The 21,033-nt window shown below is 34.9% G+C and overlaps 1 protein-coding gene across 2 annotated transcripts in view; it reads left to right on the top strand.

The window, feature by feature from the left end:
• PIP4P2 (phosphatidylinositol-4,5-bisphosphate 4-phosphatase 2) overlaps positions 1-12,241 on the top strand; it is an 84,169-nt gene extending 71,928 nt beyond the window's left edge. The window contains exons 6-8 of one of the 2 annotated variants that reach the window (XM_077167174.1): positions 6,950-7,040; positions 7,599-7,767; positions 11,608-12,241. In XM_077167174.1, coding sequence (XP_077023289.1) covers positions 6,950-7,040; positions 7,599-7,742 — 235 coding nt within the window. In that variant the 3' untranslated portion in view covers positions 7,743-7,767; positions 11,608-12,241. Of the gene's footprint in view, positions 1-6,949; positions 7,041-7,598; positions 9,226-11,607 lie in introns of those variants that run through there. The other variant, XM_077167172.1, reaches the window with a different exon arrangement.
• Positions 12,242-21,033: the final 8,792 nt, after the last annotated feature.

Here is a 21,033-nt window from a genome sequence, read left to right as displayed (position 1 = left end):
TAGGGTAAGATATTGGGTAATTGGAGCTGAAAGGATACAGATTGTGCAACAGGACTGAATGTAAAAACTCAGAAATGGACAGCACAATACTACCTAACTGTAATACAACTATGTTAAAACACCAAATGAAACTGAATGTGAGAATGATAGAAGGAGGTGGGCTGGGGGCACTAATGATATCAGAAAGAAAGATAGACGATAAAGACTGAGATGGTATAATCTAAGAATGCCTAGAGCATATAATGATAGTGACTAAATGTACAAATTGAAAAAATGTTTTTTTGCATGAGGAAGAACAAAGGAATGTCATTACTGCAGGGTGCTGAAAATAGATGGTAATTAATATTTTAAAATTTTACCTTATGTGTGAGACTAAAGTAAAAAAATGTTTATTTGGTACAAAATTTATATTTTGAACAGTGTATTTCCTAATATAACTTATGTAGAAGCTTAATTGAACACCATAAGTACATGGAACCTTGAGTAGGACATGAGATTTTGTGGGTTTGTCCAGAGTGATGCTCGATAAATCCCAGAGTGATTTGAACAGTGAAAAAGTATTTGCAAAGTCCCCTACAGGGAATGGTGAGAAAGGGGGAAAATTCAACTTCCCCAAGTTGAATTCTTGATATTCTCACAAGCAGTGTGTACAACCAAAGCTATAGGCTGAGCCCCCCGATCTTGGGGTTTGTTCATATGAAACTTAACCCCACAAGGATAGGTCAAGCCTACTTAAAATTAGGCTTAAGAGTCACCCCCAAGAGATCCTCTTTTGTTGCTCAGATGTGACCCCTCTCTCCAACCAACACAACAAGCAAACTCACCACCCTCCCCCTGTCTAGGTGAGACATGACTCCCAGGGGTGTGGACCTTGCTGGCAACGTGGGACAGAAATCCTAGAATGAGCTGAGACTCAGCATCAGGGGATTGAGAAAACCCCTAGAATGAGCTGATACTCAGCATCAAGGGATTGAGAAAACCTTCTCGACCAAAAGGGGGAAGAGTGAAGAGTGAAATGAGACAAAATAAAGTGTCAATGGCTGAGAGCTTCCAAACAGAGTCGAGAGGTTATCCTGGAGGTTATTCTTACACATTAAATAGATATCACCTTGTCAAGATGTAGTGGAGAGGCTGGAGGGAGCTGCCTGAAAATGTAGAGCTGTGTTCCAGTAGCCACGTTTCTTGAAGATGATTGTATAATGATATAGCTTTCACAATGTGACTGTGTGATTGTGAAAACCTTGTGTCTGGTGCTCTTTTTATCTACCTTATCAACAGACGAGTAAAACATATGGAATAAAAATAAATAATAAGGGGAACAAATGTTAAAATAAATTTAGATTGAAATGTTGGTGATTGGTGAGGGGGAGGGGTGGGGGTATGATATGTATAAATTTTTTTCTGTTTTCTTTTTATTTCTTTTTCTGAATAGATGCAAATGTTCCAGGAAATGATCATGATGGTGAATATGTAACTATATGATGATATTGTGAATTACTGATTATATATGTAGGACAGAATGATCAAAAGTTAAGAATGTTTCTGTTTCGTGTTTTTTGGTATTTTTTTTAATTAAAAATTAATTTAAAAAAGCCAGTGAAATCTAAGCAGAATAAATAGATATGTCATTGTGAAATTACGAAGAACCAAAGAGAAATAGAAGAAATTAAATGTAAAGAGAGAAAAGGTAGATTTTCAACATGAAAAAGATTACAGTTCTGCCAGCAAACATCTCAATGGTAACAATAGGCCAGAAAACAAGTTTTAAAATATTTCTGAGTATAAAAGGAAAATAACACTTTACCTGATACTCTAGACCTATCTAATCATCATTGAATAATGAAGGCAAAGATTTTTAAATGAAAAAATAATAAAACTGCGTATTTATCATTCTACTACCCTCATTAAATATACTGTTAAAAGTTCAACTTAGTGAGAAAAATATCCCAGAATAAAGTTCTGCAATGCAAGAAGAAAGGTAAATCAAGAGAATGTAGGTATTCATCAGGAATGCTGCCTGTATAAAATAACAAATGATATTAACACTAATATGTCTGGAGAGTACAAATATACAATACAACTAAAATATTGGAGAGCAATGACATGTCAGATTGGGGTGGGATGTTTGGAGTTAAAGGTTTCTAAGACACTTGGATTTACTGGGAAGGCAGATTTACTAAGTGATTTTAATTTTTAAAATGTATATATGTTAAAATTTTAAATGCAACTGTAAATGAATAGAAATAAATTGTATGTTTTTTAAGATCGTAGATAGAAAATGAAATAAAAGAGTCACAGTCAATCCAAAAGAAGTCAGAAGAAGAGCAGGGGGATGGAAAAAACAGAAATAATGGAGAGTCAAAATAATATGATAGAAATCCATATATAACATATCCATATATAACAGTTGTCAGAATACATATATTCAGATTAAACTTCCCTGTAAAACTTGCAGAAATGATTAGATTACATTTAAGAATACCTATATACAATTTACAAAAGAAACCCAAAATATGAAAACATGGAAAGAATAAAAGTAAAATAATGGAAAAAGATATAACCATGCAGACATTAACCAAAGAAAAGATAGCAGGCAAACACTAAACAAGATTAATAAGATAATATTAATTGCAGTTAAAATGACAGAGACTGCTGTCCTCCTACTCTTTTTAGTAGTAGAACTGTTAGAGTTTTATTGGCTACTCTAGAGCTTGAGACTGCATATCCTAGCCTCTATTGCAGATAGTTGTGGCTATTTATCTAATTACAACTCCTTGATGCTTTCCTTAAAGACAAAATTGCTCATCTTGGTTTTCTTGTCAGTCTTCGAATTGCCTGGAAAAGGCAACTGCAGCAGTAGCATTGTACCCCTTAAATCTAGCCCTACAGAGCTGTAAACAAACCCTGGACTGCACATTTACCCTTGACTACTTACATGTGAGAGAAATAATCTTCTATTTAAGCTACCATATTCTGGATTTCTCTATGTAGCATTTTAGCATGTACCCTATGTCATACTCTTTAGGGTAAAAATTTTTTATTATGGTCATTTCATCAGGAATGTAAAACAACTTTGAACTTGTATGCCCCAAATATTATTACTTCAAAATCTGTAAAATAAAAATTGGCAATTGTAAAGGTTATGACCATGAATACTTAAGGCATTAATACTTTTAGAAGAAAAAGTAGAAAAATATTTTTTGTTTAGAGATAGGAAAGAATTTCCTAGACAAGGCATAAAAACGAACACACTTTAAAGGAAAAGATTGATAATTTTGATTATATTAGAATTATATTATATTGATTTCATTAGTAAAAATTTTATATAAAAATTTATTAGAAATTTAAAAATCACTAGAAGATATATGCAGTATTCATAGCTAACTGGATTAGTATGCAGATTGTAAAAGCGTCATCTATGCATCAATAAGAAAAAGACAACCCATTACAAAGGGACAATAGATATGAATAAAAGTTTATATAAAAAGAAAACCAACAGCCAGCTAACATTTAAAAGTTGTTCAAACTTGCTAGAAATTAGGAATATACATATTAAAACCACCATGAAATACCACCTCCACCCATCAACTTCCAAAATTGGAACAATACCAAGTGTTAATGAGAGAATGCAGGTAGAATAATGGAAGTTCTTATTATGTTGGTGGGGATATGAATTTAGTGTTTAGTAAAGTTATGTGTGCAATGCAACCCAGCAATTCTATACCTTGATATACATTTGAGAAATTCCTGTGTATATATGTACACATACAAAAGTGTTCAAAGCAGCACTGTTATAATAGAAGAAAATTAGGGGCAAAAGAAACTTTGAATGCACATCAACAAGGAGAATGAGTAAACTGGCATATTCATGTAGTGGAACAAAGTTATGAAAATGAAGGAACTAGATCTCCACATATCAATAGGAAAGAGGTTCAAGTAGATACTGAGCAAACAGAAAGACACAAAAGCATACAGCTTAACACATAAACATATAAAGATGTTGAAATGAGAAATTAGCATAATATAAAATTAATCATTTTAACATGTACAATTCAGTGATAAATCATTTAGTACATTCACATTATTGTGCAACCATTGCTTCTATCTAGATTCAGAACATTTTCATCATCCTCAAAGGAGATCTTGTACCTCTTAAGCAGTTACTCCCTGTTCCTTCCACCCCCAGACCTTTTCAATTACTAATCTGCTGTCTCTATGGATCAATCTCTTCAGGATATTTCATATAAATAGAATCATATAATATGTGACCTTTTATGTCTGGCACTTTTCACTTAGTATAATGTTTTTGAATTTATCTGTATTGCAGCATGTATCAATACTCAACAGGCCACGTGGTACTCTGTTGTATGGATATGCCTCGTGTTGTTTACCTGCTCATCCACTAATGGATGGCTGTTGTGAATAGAACTGTTATGAATGTTCATGTGCAAATTTTTGAGTGAACATATGTTTTTATTTTTATCTGGTATATATTTGGGAGTACAATTTTCGGGTCATTTGGTAGTTCTATGTTTAACATTTTCAGGAACTGCCAAACTGTTTTCCATGGCTACTTAATTATTTTATATTCCCATGAACTACATACAAAGGTTCCACGTTCTCCAACATCCTAGTCAACACTTGTTATTTTCCACTTTTCTTATACCAGTTCTAGTGAGTGTGAAGTTGTATTTCCTCTTTGTGGTTTTGATTTGCATTTCCCTGATGATTGATGATGTTGAGCAACACTTAATGTACTGGTTTGCCATGAGTTTATCTTCTTTGGAGAACTGTCTACTAAAATCATTTGCCCATGTTTTAATTGGGTTTTTGTCTTTTTGTTGTTGAGTTTAAAATTTCTTTATATAGTCTAGATACTAGACTCTTATCGGACATGTGATTTGCAAATACTTTCTCCCATTCTGTAGGTTTCCTTTCCACTTTCTTAGAGGTATTTTTTGATGCAGAAAAGTTTTTAATTTTGATGAAGTTCAATTTATCTTTTTGTCACTAGTGACATACAAAATTTTAACACTTGCAAAACAATACTATATATTCATTCAGCTACTGCATATGTATTAAATGTATGAAGCGATTTTATTATCCATGCAGTAGGTGTTTATTGGTCAATGCTTAATTCTGTGATGAGATGGCACTTGGATTTGGAGATAGTGGTTGGTCATTTCTTTTCTGGAAAGACTATTTATGTTAAATGATAACAAGTGGGTATAAGTTGCCTAGCCAGATTCATGGCTGAAATTAACTACCTAAAGCATACTCTCTTGGCTCACAAAAGAGCTGCTCTGAAATTCACCTAGAACCTTTTGACTTATTTAATACATCATTCTAATAAGCTTGTTTGGCTTCTAACCCATGATAAAATAGGGACTTCCAATGGCAGATATACCAGTATAATGAGAAAAATCAACTAGCTGTGAGGTATAAGATAGGAAGAACATCAAATGCATGTATAGGAATTAAAACCAAAGATAGTCTAAGGCTAAATATAACATCAAAGCAATGATCCTATATGCCTTAGGAACTTCTGATGACACATTGGATTATAATACAATATAGAAATTAATGATGACCTGAGGTCAACTAGATGTTTATGTTTGGGTTCAAGTATGCAAGAAAGTTGTGATATATATTTATAGCAATATTTATTAATTTTTTAAAACTGTGGGACTTAAAGGAAATCATTTTTTATTAAGAAAGAGTAACCCCTGTGGAATATCATTTTTGTAAATTATACCTAAAATAGTGCATTTCTGTATTTCATTTATTCAACAAACATTCCTTGAGCAATTACTAGATGCCAGGATTATGTTGATACTGGGCATACAAAGGTGATTAAGATACTTCATTATTTCATTCACTAACAAACAGTGCCTGGGAAATGATATTTGTAAGTAAAATATGTATGATACAGCTGAGAAGAAAGTTATAATGTCTGTTTAATTTCTGCTATAGTTGTATAATTTTGAAAATTAGCAAAATTAGAAATTGAGGGAGCTAAGTACTGTTGGATTTGGAATTTCAATTAAGAAGTGGTAGCAATATTTTCTCCTTTGAATTTATTAGAGGCTTTTTGGTGGTATGTATTAGAAGACTTTAAAAAGCTTAATCCTTTTAATATCATAATCCTAATTCTAGGAATTTCCATTGAGACAATAAAAAGCACTTTTAGTTTTGCATGGGCAGGTACCGGGAATGGAACCGTGGTCTCCGGCATGGCAGGCAAGAATTCTGCCACTGAGCCACTGTTGCACCGCCCAGACTATGTTTTTGAATGATATTTATCTGGCATTATTTACAATAACAAAAACACTTTAAGTGTGTAATAGTAGGGAAATGGTTAAACTATATTATTGCATTCATCCATTGGAATTTCAGTTTGAGTGTACTTAATGGCATCAGAAAATATTCACGTTGGTAAATTAAGGGAAAAAAAACAAAATGAAGGAAAATGTGCCAGAATATTGAGTGACTATGTTATGGTTATGGGATTATAGGTAATTTTCCCTTTCCTCTTTTACTTTATTTTACACATTTTTTACATAAAACATTAACTGTTATAACTAGAAAAAAATTCAAATGCTATTTGCAAGAATACCTGATTTTCCATTATGGAGTACATTTTTTTCTTTTTGGAAATAGATTCTTATCTTGGAAGATCATTAGAGACCACAGTGGTTGGTTGTATGTGGATATTGTGAATGACCAAGGTGTGAATTTTGTTTAAAGCCACAATAATGTATCACAGATACACCATTTTTCATTTTGATCACTCACTAAAAATAACAATTTTTATGCATGTTCTTGAATATCAAGTTGAAGAAACAAAAGTATATAAAATAATGTTGCTAAAGCCATAAATGAGTGCTCACAAAGATGGAAAATCTCCATGTAATTATTTAATGTTCTCCTTTGCTCTCATGATTTGCAGTTCTTCAGTGGGTAGTGCACTTCCACGAAGACGCTGCTGTGCATATATTACCATTGGAATGATTTGTGTTTTCATTGGTGTTGGATTAACTGTGAGTATTGCTTTACCATTAGCATTCTTTCCTTTCAGCTTTATGGCCATGGTTAATAGTGAGGCCCGAGACAACTGGAGATTGCCCCTGAAGAGACTGCATGCTAGGTCCTGGTACTTCTGAAGGACTGTGGACAATCCGTTGTCCTCTTTTCAAATGCACTTGCCCATCCAGGTAAAATAGTGTCCTTGGACCCCTCTGAAGGTCCTCGATATAGGAGACTCTGACATCTATTTAGCAAAAGACAATTTTGTTTTTGGTTGGTGCCAGAACCAGTTTTAAATTCCAGATTAAATTTCCTTTAGAGATAACTTATTTTTAGTGGACTTGTTTACTTTACTTCATAAAATTCATACTTGACATAAGTAGCAGCATTGTCTTATTAAATTGTGCTGTCAGTAGAATGAACAGATACACCCACTCATATTTTATAGTAATTCTAAGGCTTAAGTCTGGGGACATATTTCATAAAAATCACATATAAGCCAGCACAAAATGTCTAGACAAATATTTTCTTATAGTTTCTAATCTTTTGTTTTATATTGCTTTGTATTTTAGGTTGGCACCCAAGATTTTTCCAGGCGATTCCATGCAACTTATGTTTCTTGGGCAATTGCTTACCTCTTGGGCTTGATTTGCCTTATCCGAGCTTGTTACTGGGGAGCTATACGAGTCAGTTACCCAGAACACAGTTTTGCATAAGCTTGCTTATGATCAAGTGATGCAGGTGAGAGTGTCTACAAGTTCTTGATAAGATACTCTGGACATCTTGAAATCATTTATCCTAAAGGATTCCATTTTCATTTACGTATGTAGTTTAAAGGCTTCAGGAGTCTTTTATGAACAGTTGTTCATTGCACTACATTATATGCAAATAGTTTGTTTTGCTGCTAGGTTTTCAAGCACTGAATAATAAAACCGTGTTTTCATGTTCTTTTATAACTCTTAGAGCGATTTCTGGATTTGTCCCCCATATTGCATATAACATCACCCTCTCATTATATATTTTTTACCCCCTCTCATTATTTTTAAATCAGTTGTTCCATTACTTGGTGATCTGTGAGTATTCCCAAGAAGTGTTCATAAATGTTTCTACAATAGCTTCACATTTGTACTTACATTTTAATTAAACAGAATCAAAATTGCTTGCTTTAAAATTTAAGCAATAGGCTTTTTGCTTGGACTGCTTACTGTAACTTTAACCTAAGATCATAGTGACCTTATTCAGGAAAAAAGAATTTTCAGTGTACCTTCAAAGACTTGAAACTGTTGTTAGAGAAAAAAACATTTCTAGATACTGTATGCTTGTTTTTTTGTTGTTTGTAGAGAGACACAATATTTTGGTAGTGATTTAAGATACAAGAATAAAAATATTTATTTGTCCACAGTTGGAGATAATGTTGGATAAACATCTTTTCTCAAAGATCACAGGACTTTTTGTCTTTCACTTTTGTCTTTATTATTTGTCAATTATAAAAGATCCCCTCTGTATTCATGGAATTTAATATTAATCTACTCAATGTATTCCTTTATAGAACCCAGAGGAAGTATTTCATATAACATATTTTATAATACTTGACCATTTAAATGAAGATATATTTACATTGGGTTGCCCTCTTTTTCCTTAGAGCATAGTAAATTTTTCTTATTGGGATAATTGTATACTACATATAAGTGTAGGAGGCTTATGATATTCTACATTAGCTAAAACGTTGAGATAAGAGGTTGGTTACCCTTACCATTCTTCTCAAGTATTGCTGGTCAGATAATTACCTAGTTATTCAAGAAAAAAGATCAAAACCAAAAAGTAGTCTAGTTTTCTAAGAATTCACTAGGTTTTAAGGAATCAGCTCTTACACTGCCCAGCTTTTCAGTTTTGAAAAAGGAATTGCTTAATTAAGACATAATATTATAAAGTCTTTGATGTAGTAGATTAGATAATAAAATGATCTGAGTAAATTAATTGGCTATTCCTAGGATAAGAATAATATTTTAAGTTATTTATGTTCTTGATTAGTATAAAAATATACTCATCAGATAGTTTGGAGAAAAATAAATGTAAACTTCAAAGAGTAAATGATAAATGTATAAATGCAGTAGCTCAGGATTATATGTACCTTTGAAATACACTAATAAAGGTTATTGTTCAAAAATTACCTTGTCCTATTCCATTTTTTAAAAATAAGATATCATTTCTAAAATTGCCTTGAGCTCTTACTGTAAAGGAGTTTTCAACTTTAAGAACATATTCCTTTATATGATATTCACATCTTTTTTCCTAGTATTTTCATGTTTATATTTGTAAAATACAGATTTTTAAATCCAGTTGTATATTCTTGATGTTAGGTATGAAATAAAAATATATTTCTTTTCTTAATAGTTAACTAGTAGTAACAATATCATGTATTGGATAATCCATTCTTTCCCCATTGATTTAAAATTCCACATTAAATTATATGCTATATGATCATATTCCTTCCAGAATATAATTCCATGAGGGCTGGAACCTTGGTGGTCTTGTTTACGCCTTTATCCCTAGCCTTTAGAATAGTGCTCTGAACATAGTATGCAGTAGATATTTGTTGCATGACTGAATAAATGATTAAACTGATATGTGAAGTCCATCTTAATTTTGTTCCAGAATGCATAGGTAAATATTTATATAAACTTATATAGAGGAAAACCTTTCCAAGTAGAACCTCAAGGCAGAAATCCAATGGGAAAGGATTAATAGAATGGATAATTTAAAGACAAAAAATAAACCGGTATGGAAAAAAACATAAGCAAAGTCAAAGTAACTGGCAAAGATAAAAGAATATGAGTTAGCAAAGAGATACAATTTTTCCTATGCTGCTTTAAGAAAGGATGAAAAAGAGCAATAATAACCTTGTGATGTTAAGGATATGGAGAAGTAGGCACACACACACACATTCTTTGATCTACCAATTCTATCTCTAGGAATATATCCTAACAGTATTTTAGATAAGAGAACAAGTATGTATACAAAATGATGGTTATGATATTTTTGTTTATGATGGGGATTTAAAGCAATCAGTTCAAAAATCCAGTGATACTGAGATTTGTGAAGTAAATTATGGTATTCCCAGGCCATGAAATAGGCAACCATTAAGAATACAATGAACCATGACTTGCCAGACCCTAACCAGGGCCATTCTTGCTGATCCTGGAGAACACCTAGGGTGTTATATAAGATTCTGCAAAGGTTCCATGTATTGGGGTAACTTACCAGAGGCCTAAGGCCTCCAGATGGGTCCTGGGATGCAAAAAACATGTCCTCTCCAGTCCACTGACTGGTTCCATCCCCCATCCCTTCTAACCCCTTCTAACTCCTTATTGACCACCCCTTCTAACATGTGGGTTGGAATGATCATGCTTAGGTGCCCCTGAGGAGTGGAAGAAGGGTCATAGGTGATGGTGGAGTTGTACAGAGAGGGCAGGGTTTGGCAGACGAGCGAGAATGCTGAGTCATTATATTGATGTTTCTTTTGGTCTCCAGGGTCTTAAAGCAGCTGGAGGTAAGGGCCTGGGGTTGCAGAGTTGTGCCAGGTTCTGGAATCTGTTCTGTAGCTGGTTGTTGTGATGTGCTTTGAAATTTATTGCATTTTTGTATATGCTATTTTTCACACACACACTCAAAAAAGTCGATTGTAATATAAATGTGCTGTTATATGATGATATTGCGAACCATTAATTGTACACTTTGGATGATTACATGGTCTGTTTATATATAATATATATCAATAAAAAACTAATTTGGGTAATTGGAGCTGAAGGGATACAGATTGTGCAACAGGACTGAATATAAAAACTCAGAAATGGGCAGCATAATACTACCTAACTGTAATACAATTGTGTTAAAACACTGAATGAAGCTGCATGTGAGAATGATAGAGGGAGGAGGGTTCAGGGCATAAATGAAATCAGAAAGAAAGATAGACGTTGGAGATTGAGATGGTATAATCTAGGAATGCCTAGAGTGTATGGTGGTGGTGACTAAATGTACAAATTTTGAAAGTGTTTGTGCACGAGGAAGAACAAAGGAATGTCATTACTGCAGGGGGCTGAAAATAGATGTTAATTAATATTTTAAAATTTCACCTTATGTGTGAGACTAAAGTAAAAAATGTTTATTTGGTACAAAATTTATATTTTGACTAGTGCATTTCCTAATATAACTTATGTAGATAGCTTGGAATTGGATTCCAAGTACTTGGAATCTTGGGTAAGACATGAGATTTTGTTGGTTTGTCCAGAGTGATGCCCCGATGAATCCCAGAGTGATTCGATCAGTGAGTGGAAAAGTATTTGCAAGGTCCCCTTTGGGGAATGGTGAGAACAGGGAGAAATTCAACTTCCCCAAGTTGAATTCTTGATATTCTCACAAGCAGTGTGGACAACCAAAGCTATAGGCTGAGCCCCCAGTCTTGGAGTTTGTTCATATGAAACTCAACCCCACAAAGGATAGGTCAAGTCTACTTAAAATTTAGGCCTAAGAGTCACCCCCAAAGAGCCTCTTTCATTGCTCAGATGTGGCCTCTCTCTCCAGCCAACACAAGAAGCAAACTCACCACTCTCCCCCTGTCTACGTGGGACATGACTGACTCCCAGGGGTGTGGACCTTCCTGACAACGTGGGACAGAAATCCTAGAATGAGCTGAGACTCAACATCAAGGGATTGAGAAAAACTCAACCAAAAGGGGGAAGAGTAAAATGAGACAAAGTGTCAATGGCTGAGAGATTCCAAACAGAGTCGAGAGGTTATCCTGGAGATTATTCTTACACATTAAGTAGATATCACCTTGTTAGTCAAGATGTAGTGGAGAGGCTGGAGGAAACTGCTTGAAAATGTAGAGCTGTGTTCCAGTAGCCATGTTTCTTGATAATGATTGAATAATGATATAACTTTCACAATGTGACTGTGTGATTGTGAAAACCTTGTGTCTGATGCTCCTTTTATCTACCTTGTCAACAGATGAGTAGAACATATGGAATAAAAATAAATAATAGGGGGAACAAATGTTAAAATAAATTTAGTTTGAAATGCTAGTGATCAATGAAAGCGAGCGTTAAGGGGTATGGTATGTGTAATCTATTTTTTTATGTTTCATTTTATTTCTTTTTCTGTTGTCTTTTTATTTCTTTTTCTGAATTGATGCAAATATTCTAAGAAATGATGAATATGCAACTAAGTGATGATATTGTGAATTACTGATTATATATGTAGAACACATGATCACATGTTAATGTTTTAGTTTGTTGTTAAATTTTTAATTAATTAATAAATTTTTAAAAAATTAATAATTAAAAAACATCTGATCGAATATTATACTGCTCCAAAAAGGAACGAAGTTGTGAGGCATGCAACATTGTGAATGAACCTGTGGGACATTTGGTGAGGCAAAATAAGCCAGAAAAAAAGAGCAATTATCGTATGGTCTTATTTAGAAAATACTTATAAGAAAACAGGGGCCTTCATTGTAAGCTCTTATACTATTCATTTAGCCTGGAGTGATAATTATTATTTCTGGATTTTGAGAGGCTATATTATATATGTACAACCTGGTATTTAGAGTTAAGAATGAAGCCAGTCAAGTCAGGATTAAGGTAATTCAGAATACAGGGGTAAGAAAGACATTGTCTATATTTTGGAATCTCATCTACTCTTTGACCAAAGGAAAAAAGGTTTATTTTTTCCAGAACCTAAATTTTCTGTAGCACATAATCTAACTCAACCTGTCTGGATAGATCATTTAAACAAATCCAAACACAGGAAGCATAGAATAAGAGTGAGGGCCTTTAATCCTGTATAGTTTAATGTAATGCCTGGATTCATCCCTGCCTATATTAAGCAGATAATCAAATAGTATTGGCAAAGTCCCTTGAAGGATGGGAGAAAAAATAGGGAATTATGAAACTTTACCACCGGAAAAACCCCTGATACTGTGTCAGGCAGTAGGGGTACCCAAATCAATAGGCCAAGCCCTTGATCTTTAGGCTTGCTCTTGAGAAGCTTTTGTAGGTAGCAGAGAAGCTTAGCCTGCCTATAGCTATGCCCAAGAGTTAATTCCAGAGGACCTCTTTTGTTGCTCAGATGTGGCCTTTTTCTCCATAAGCCCAACTCTGCAAGCGAAATCATTGTCCTCCCCGCTATGTGGGACATGACATCCAGGGGTGAAAGTCTCCATGGTGGTGTGGAAGATGATTCCCAGGATTGAATCTGACCCTGGCACCGTGGGATCAACAATGCCATCCTGACCAAATGGGGGGAAAGAAGTGTAATTAATAAAGCATCAGTGGCAGAGAGAGTTCAAATAGAGTTGAGAGGCTACTCTGGAGGTTGCTCTTATGCAAGCTTCAGTTAGACATTGCTACCTACCATAACTTGCCCAACCCCAAACAAAACCAATCTCGTCAGTCCTAAAGAATATCTAGGGAATTATGTGAGATTCTATAAAAGTTCCATGCACTAGGGTAACTTTCCTACACCCTCCAGATGGGTCCATGGACAAGTTAAGTCCTGAAACACTGAGGGACCAGCCTCTCCAAGACCATCAACTAGTTCCAGCCCTCTATATGATATTATTGATAGCCTCTTCCAACATGAAAAAGTTAGAATGGGCATAGCAGAAATACCCATAAAGAGTAGGAGAAAGATCAAAGGTGATAGTGGAGTTATACAGAAAAGGTAGGGTTTAACAAATAAGCATGGTTACTGAATGATTATATTGATATTTCTTTAGTCTCTAGTACCTTAGAGCAGTTAAAAAAACCTAAAATGGTAGAATTGTAACCCATAACAAACTCTGAAATCTATTCTACAACTAACTGTTGTGATATGCTTTGAAATTTATTGCTTTTGTATACGATACTTTTCAAAAAAAATAAAAATACATATTCCTCCTAGCCTCCAGTGTTTTGGAGCAGTTAGAAGGGAAAAACATGAAATTGTGGAACAGTAACCCATAAAAAGCTCTGAAATCTGTTCTGTGTGTACTTATTGTAGTGTACTTTGAAAATCATTAAAAAAATATTTGGTTGTTAAAAAAAATCTACAGACATACGAAGAACAAGAATTTGATGAAATTTTCCATTTATTGAAGTGGAGATTTGTTCACAAATGAGATTAAAAATTAATACATAGAGTATGATCCAATTTTTGGGAAAAAATACTGTATATGTGTATATACAGGTATTGAAAAACTAAGGAAAATTAAATACTAAAATGTTAAAAGTGGTTGTTACTGGGTGATTTTAAATCACTTAAAAATAAATGATTTTTGTTTTCTTTTTGAACTAGATTAACAGTTGTAAAGCTGAAGTTTTGCTTTTGATTAACAGATAAGAATGACTTGTTATCATGTCAATATTTATTACATTTTCATTTAAATTCTTGAAGTTTTAAAATAAACTTACTAAATTTAGAACAAATTAATTTTATTGATAAGAACTCATGCTTTTAAAAAAACTTATGTTGAAATACTTTTAAACTCACAGGAGACTTTATAAAAATAATATAAACCCCATACAGAGAGCAACATACCCCTACCAGATACCTAGATCCACTTTAACATTTTGTCATATTTTCTGCATCATTCTTCCTCTCTCTCTCTCTGTATCTCTCCCTCTCTCAATCTATTTTCTTAACTCTTCAGTATATGTTGTATATGTCATGCTCCTTGAACCCTTAATACTGCCATGTACATTTCCTGAGATCAAGGATGTTCACGTATGTAACCACCGTAAGTGCAGTTATCAAGTTTAAGAAACTAACATCTGTATAAAGTTTACAGTCTGTATTTATTTTTTCATATGTCCCAATAATGTCATTTTGAGCCTTTTTTCCTCCCGTGTTAGATCCATCCAGAATCATATATTTCCATGGTCTCTTTAGTTGCTTTAAAAAAAATTTTTTTTTGAATTGAGGGAACTAATATACAACATAAACGTTCCCACCTTAACCACCCCTAAATATACCATTGAGTGGGATTAATCACATTCACTATGTTGCTGCATCATTACCATCTCCAATTATTAAAACTTTCCCATCTCCCAAAAAGAAACCCTACATCCATTTTGCATTAACTCCTCATTTTCCCTGGCCCCTGCCCCTAGAAGCTTTCCTCTAATTTCTGTCTCTAAGAACCTGTATATGCTCCAATATTTTTTTTGTAGTAACCATGGGATTTATACATTTTTAAACTTCTTTTAATTGTATATTATACATACAAAGCAAAGAAAGAAAAAAGTAATAGTTTTCAAAACACTCTTCAGCAAGTAGTTATAGGACAGATCCCAGAGTTTGTCATGGGCTACCATACAATTCTCTCAGATTTTTTCTTGTAGGTGCTCCAGAATAAAGGAGGCTAGAAGGAATATATATATATATATATTAGAATCACAATAAACTTTTTTGTGAAAAATAACATGTACACAAAAAAAGTAATAAATTTCAAAGCCCAGCACACCACAATTAGTTGTAGAACATATTTCAGAGTTTGGCATGGGTTCCAAATCCACAATTTTAGGTTTTTACTTCTATCTGTTGTTCTAAGATGCTGGAGACTAAAAGAGATATCAATTTAATAATTCAGAAATCATATTCATTTGCTAAATCCTATTTTCTCTGTATAACTTCAACATCAACTTTGATTTCTCTATCCCTTGCTTTAGGGGTATGTAGGCTATGGCCACTCAAACCTTCTCATGTTGGAAGAGTCTGTCAATAACATGGGGTAGGGAGATGGAACTAGCTGATGTTCTGGAGAGGCTGGGCCCCTCCGCATTTCAGGACTTACCTTGTCCAGGGACCCATCTGGAGGTTGCAGGTTTCTGGCAAGTTGCTCTACTGCATGGAAGCTTTGTAGAACCTTATATATTACCCTAGGTATTCTTTAGATTGGCTGGAATGGTTTTGGTAGGGGGTTGACAAGTTATGATAGGTAGCAAAGTTTAAGTGAAGCTTGCATAAGAGCAACCTGCAGAGTAGCCTTTAGACTCTATTTGAATTCTCTCAGCCACTGACACTTTATTAGTTACACTTCTTTTCCACCTTTTGGTCAGGATGGAATTGTTGATTCCATGGTGCCAGAGCTGCACTCATCCCTAGGAGTCATCTCCCATGCTCCCAGGGAGGCTTTTATCCCTGGATGTCATGTCCCATGTAGGTGGGGAGGGCAGTGCTTTCACTTGCAGAGTTGGGCTTAGAGAGAGTGAGGCCACATCTGAGCAACAAAAGAGGTCCTCCAGAAGTAGCTTTTAGCCATACCCATAGGTAGGCTAAGCTTCTCCTCTACCTACATAAGCTTCACAAGAGCAAGCCTCAAGATCAAGGGCTTGGCCTATTGATTTCCGACTGAATATTTTTAATACCCTAAGTGACCTATATATAGATTGAAGTACTAATGGTTGGATATGAGAGCTACTAAAAGTTCCTAGTGTTCAGATAAATTTTTCTGAAAAATTTTGCTGCATTGTTTAATATTTCCATACTAAATATATCACTGGCTTAAAAAATTGAATATTTTAAAATCTTTGAGAAAGTGCATTAAATGTTTATTTGTTATTAAGCCTTTGATAAGACTAAGTTTCGGAAATTTGTGGAAAATTACTAAATTTAATTAAGGCCACATTTTTTACTGGTTCTCTTTCTATATACCTGCCTTACCCCTTCTTTAAAAGTTCCTCTCTACCTACTCTTTGCCATTCCCAGGTCTCTTCTTACTCTCCCCAAACCAATGCAGACATCAGCACCTGAACTCCATTTTTATCATACGTGATTGATTTAAATGTCAACTTAGAACTCCAACTCTAATCTGCACTCACAGTTCTTTGATTCTCTCATCTCTAACGATCTTTATCTCCATTCCACTTCTGCTATTCAACTTTGTAGCTTCTTTGTCACACTTAGAACTTCTCCATCTCTGAACTGTTAAAATCCTTAGAGAGGTAAGGCACTCTGAACATATACCTTCTTTATCCTTACAACATCTCACTCTCCGTGCCATTATTTCTGAATATAAGCTTCAAGACTCCCAGTTTCTTAATTATTCTTCCAATCTATCATCCCTTCCTATATTTACCAATGAATCCCACAACCACACAGATTAATGCCATTATAAATTCCTATCTTCATCTTCAACTGGGTCCCCAATTTTGTTTACCTGTTCAGACATTTTCTGAAAATTCCCCACAGATGCAATTTCAAATTGCATTTTCATGCAATTTCAAACTGCAAATACATAAAACCCCTTTCCATTCTTCCTGCAGTAAACCCCTGCCTCGTATAGCTGGTGGTCTCTTATTTAACCTATTGTTTTTGTTCTTTCCCTCCGTTGGCACTCCAGATCCCATTCTCTTGTGCCTCATCAGGGAACTCATAGTATATTTTTGTTGTTTCTGCTATCCATTTGATTGCCCAAGTCAATAACTGACATCATTATATTCACTTACTCATTCTCACATACCTTACAGTATACAATTCTTCCCCATACTCTCTAATACATGCACTTCTCTCTCTTTATGGCCACTACCTACCTTACTTTTGGTTCTTAACATTCTCCAGATTATTCTAAATTATATGAATTGATTCCTCTGCCTCTGTTCTTGCTTTGCCCGCTATCTGACCTTTCCCAATTCCTCTTCCATATTGTCACTCAAGTAATTCTTTTCCAAATGTTCATATGATCCTGTCTTACCCTACCTAAAATCCTTCAATATCTCCCATATCATTATAAAGGAGATAAAAGACCCCGATCCTTTAGTCTACTACTGAGCTGCTACCCAAGCAGTTCCTTGTATTTTGTATCTGTGCAGTACTGAAGTAATGACAGGCATAGATGGCTGTCCATGCCCATATACTTTTGGATGTGTCCTTAAGTGGGTTAACTCTCTTTCATCCTTTGAAATCCTGTTCAGGCATTACCTACCCTGTGAACCCTTTCATGATCCCTCCTTTCCACCTCCCCCATCCAGAATTCTTTCTTTCCTTGTACAACTTCTATATCATGTAAATAACACTAGTACGTATTATACCCTCTATTTTACTTATTGTAGATACTCTTATTAAACTATGATTCTCTTCTTGCTTATTGTAAGTCAGGCATAGTAGTCTTTGTATCTTCAGTGTATTTCAGTTTGCTTTTTGAATCCTCAGTGCCTGATACATAATGGGTATAGGCCTTCAAAACTTTTTTGGTGAAATGAGCTGAATGGAACCAAACTCCATTACAGTTTTTAATATATTTTGTAATATTTATGAGTATGTGTGTGTATATATCCTATATAAAATGCTTTATAAATATTTGTGGAATAAATGAGAAGCAGGATAAAAAAGAATGTTAGTAATACTTCCTTATCTCCATGTTACAAGTCAACTTTTGGGTGTATCCTGTCTGGCAAGAAGTCTTAGATTCTCCCTTTACAATCTCACTTGAATAATTGCTTCCATTCCATTCCTATCAAAGTTAAAGCGATTAAAAAAACTTTTTATTATAGATATGTTCTGTCCTTCCCCCTGCTGTCTATTACCTCGCATATATATTTTTTCTCTTGTGTCCCCATGTACTTAGGTTATACTCTACTTTAAGAGGAACTGCTTCCCAAATTCCTAAGCCTAGTCAAGTCCAGGAGAAATCTGGCTCTTACCTAGTTTCTTGTTTATTTTCCCTACTTGCTAGTGAAGGTATTCTGCTTATCATATTGTTTTAATCTTGTACTTTCTCACTGCCACTTTTGTGCATAAGCTACCTTTGTTAGAAAGTTCTTCCCTTTCATCCATGCTTAAGGAATTACTTATTGATCCTTTTAGATTCTGTTGAAATGTCACAATCTTTTTTATTTCTGTAGCAGACATGCTCTGTCCTTCCTTTAAACTAGAAAGTTTATTCACACCGTCCATATGCTTTATATGATAAGCTGTTTTTCTCTTGTAGTTAGAAAGTCTGAAAGTCTATAGGGCCTTAGAGCATAGAAACACCTTTGGGAACCAATAAAGTACTTTTCTATATTTAAGTAATATATAGTTTAACTTAAGCCTATGTTTGAGTGTGTATGTCTCCTCCATAAAGTGCTTTGTAAATGTTTGTGGAATAAATTAATCAGAGGCAGACTACTGGCAGGAAGTTGGTAAGGGAATTATTTGGTAAACATTAGATGATGCTACCTTCTCCTTTCCTGCCTCCCTAGGCTTTTAGCAGTACTACCTAGGCATAAGGTGCACTGTGAATGCTTTTATTTTAGCAGTTTATTGAGTTGGAATTGCCTGTGCAGATATATTTCCTTATAAATGGTATATATCATGAAAGCAGATAACCAGGCATTTTTACTTTCAATAATGCCTCACACCAGTCTTAGTAACTGAATGAAAGGTATTGAAAAGGTAAAATTAAACAAGATATGAAAATGAAAATACAATTATAAACAAAACCTCTAGTAACTTACTCTTGGTAAGGTACAATTGTAAATTCTTTTTTTTAACTGGGATTCCTATTTCCACTGTTGTCTTCCCTCAATCCATTATCTACAACTTTTTAAATGGTAACTCCTATCATATTAGCGCTGTACTTGAAACCCTACAATGCTTCATATTGCTTTTATAACCTCTTTATGAGAGCCTACAAAACAGTATGATTTCAGTTTTTCCCATTTCTCTAAATTCATCTTCAACATTCTTTTCTTCTAAACCTCAGAAGACTGATGAAAGACTAAACCATGCTAGTCTTTCATCAGTTTCTAGAACATGCCAAACTTTGTTTTTTCCCACCCCAGGGTTTTAATACCTCTGTTCCTCTACCTACAGCACTCTCTCCTACTCTTAATATACCCTTTATCCTCAGCCTAGATGATTCCTTTTTAGTGAGGCCTTCTTTTTTCAGCTACTCCATTCTAAACGAGGTTGTTTTGCCTTTGTACATCCTCTTTTGGAGATTACTTGCTATAGTAAGGCCTGAAATTCCATGTACTGCCTTGTTATCTTAAAACCTCACAAAAAACCAAAGACCTAGCCATGAGTTTCCCTGCTCCTGCCAGATGTGCCCCTACCCTTGAGGAAAGGCTCTCCATCCAGCTAGTTCCTCTATACGTTGGGTCAGCTGCATCCCACAGGGTCCTCTACCAAACAGGTTTCACTTTCCTGCTAGCCTGCGAAATTATTCAAACAAACCAATCACATCCTTACATAGGAACCAGGGGCCACCTTACTCTGGTCACTACAGAATCTTCTTCCTACAGTCTCTGCTGGTTCTTTCTGCTCCTGAGTGCAACCCCTATGTAGCCTTGCATGGTGTTCAGTATCCTCCTCTGTTGGGCTATGAATATATGTGACTAATAAACTGCCAATCATATCTGTCCAGTGTTGGATATTGTGTATTTGGCCATTTCAAATTAGGCTGGAGAATCCCTCCTTCACCAATGGGGTGAATAGGAAGGGGTCAGAAACTGGCACCACAAACAGGATGGCCTAACCATGACAGAGACCACCTGGATAGCTTTAACTAACTCCTTTGCTAGTGAATTGGTTCCTGATAAGGTGAAGGTCACCTGGGATGTAACTGCCTGAACTGCTGGCTGGCTTGCACATTAGCTTACTCTGGGTTCTTTCGTCTTTCTGGGTCACTGCCATCCGTTCCCACTCTAAAGTGTTGTGCTCACCCTCAAGTGAAGAATTATTGTTAATGACCGAAATCCCATTGTAAACTGCGATTGGGTACGGCCTGTGTCTAGGAGGTGGTCTTTGGGACTCCTGCCATTCAGCCTGGGGCAGGGGCACCAGCGACAATCCTAGATAGAAGATGACAGAAACTTTCCGTTGTATAACAGCTGTTTCTATCGACCCTCTCAGCATCCACAATGTAAACACTAGTCCAACATTTTTTGGTTCTATGGCAACACAGACCTCATTTAAAAATTTAACTTACTCTTACTGATGCTGTTATTTGCAAATGGACCCAACTTTAACAGTGGCTCCTTCAAGACT

This window comes from Tamandua tetradactyla, chromosome 6 (assembly GCF_023851605.1).
Source record: "Tamandua tetradactyla isolate mTamTet1 chromosome 6, mTamTet1.pri, whole genome shotgun sequence".
In the NCBI taxonomy this organism is placed as follows: domain Eukaryota; kingdom Metazoa; phylum Chordata; class Mammalia; order Pilosa; family Myrmecophagidae; genus Tamandua; species Tamandua tetradactyla.
This window is presented reverse-complemented; position numbering and strand designations above follow the sequence as displayed.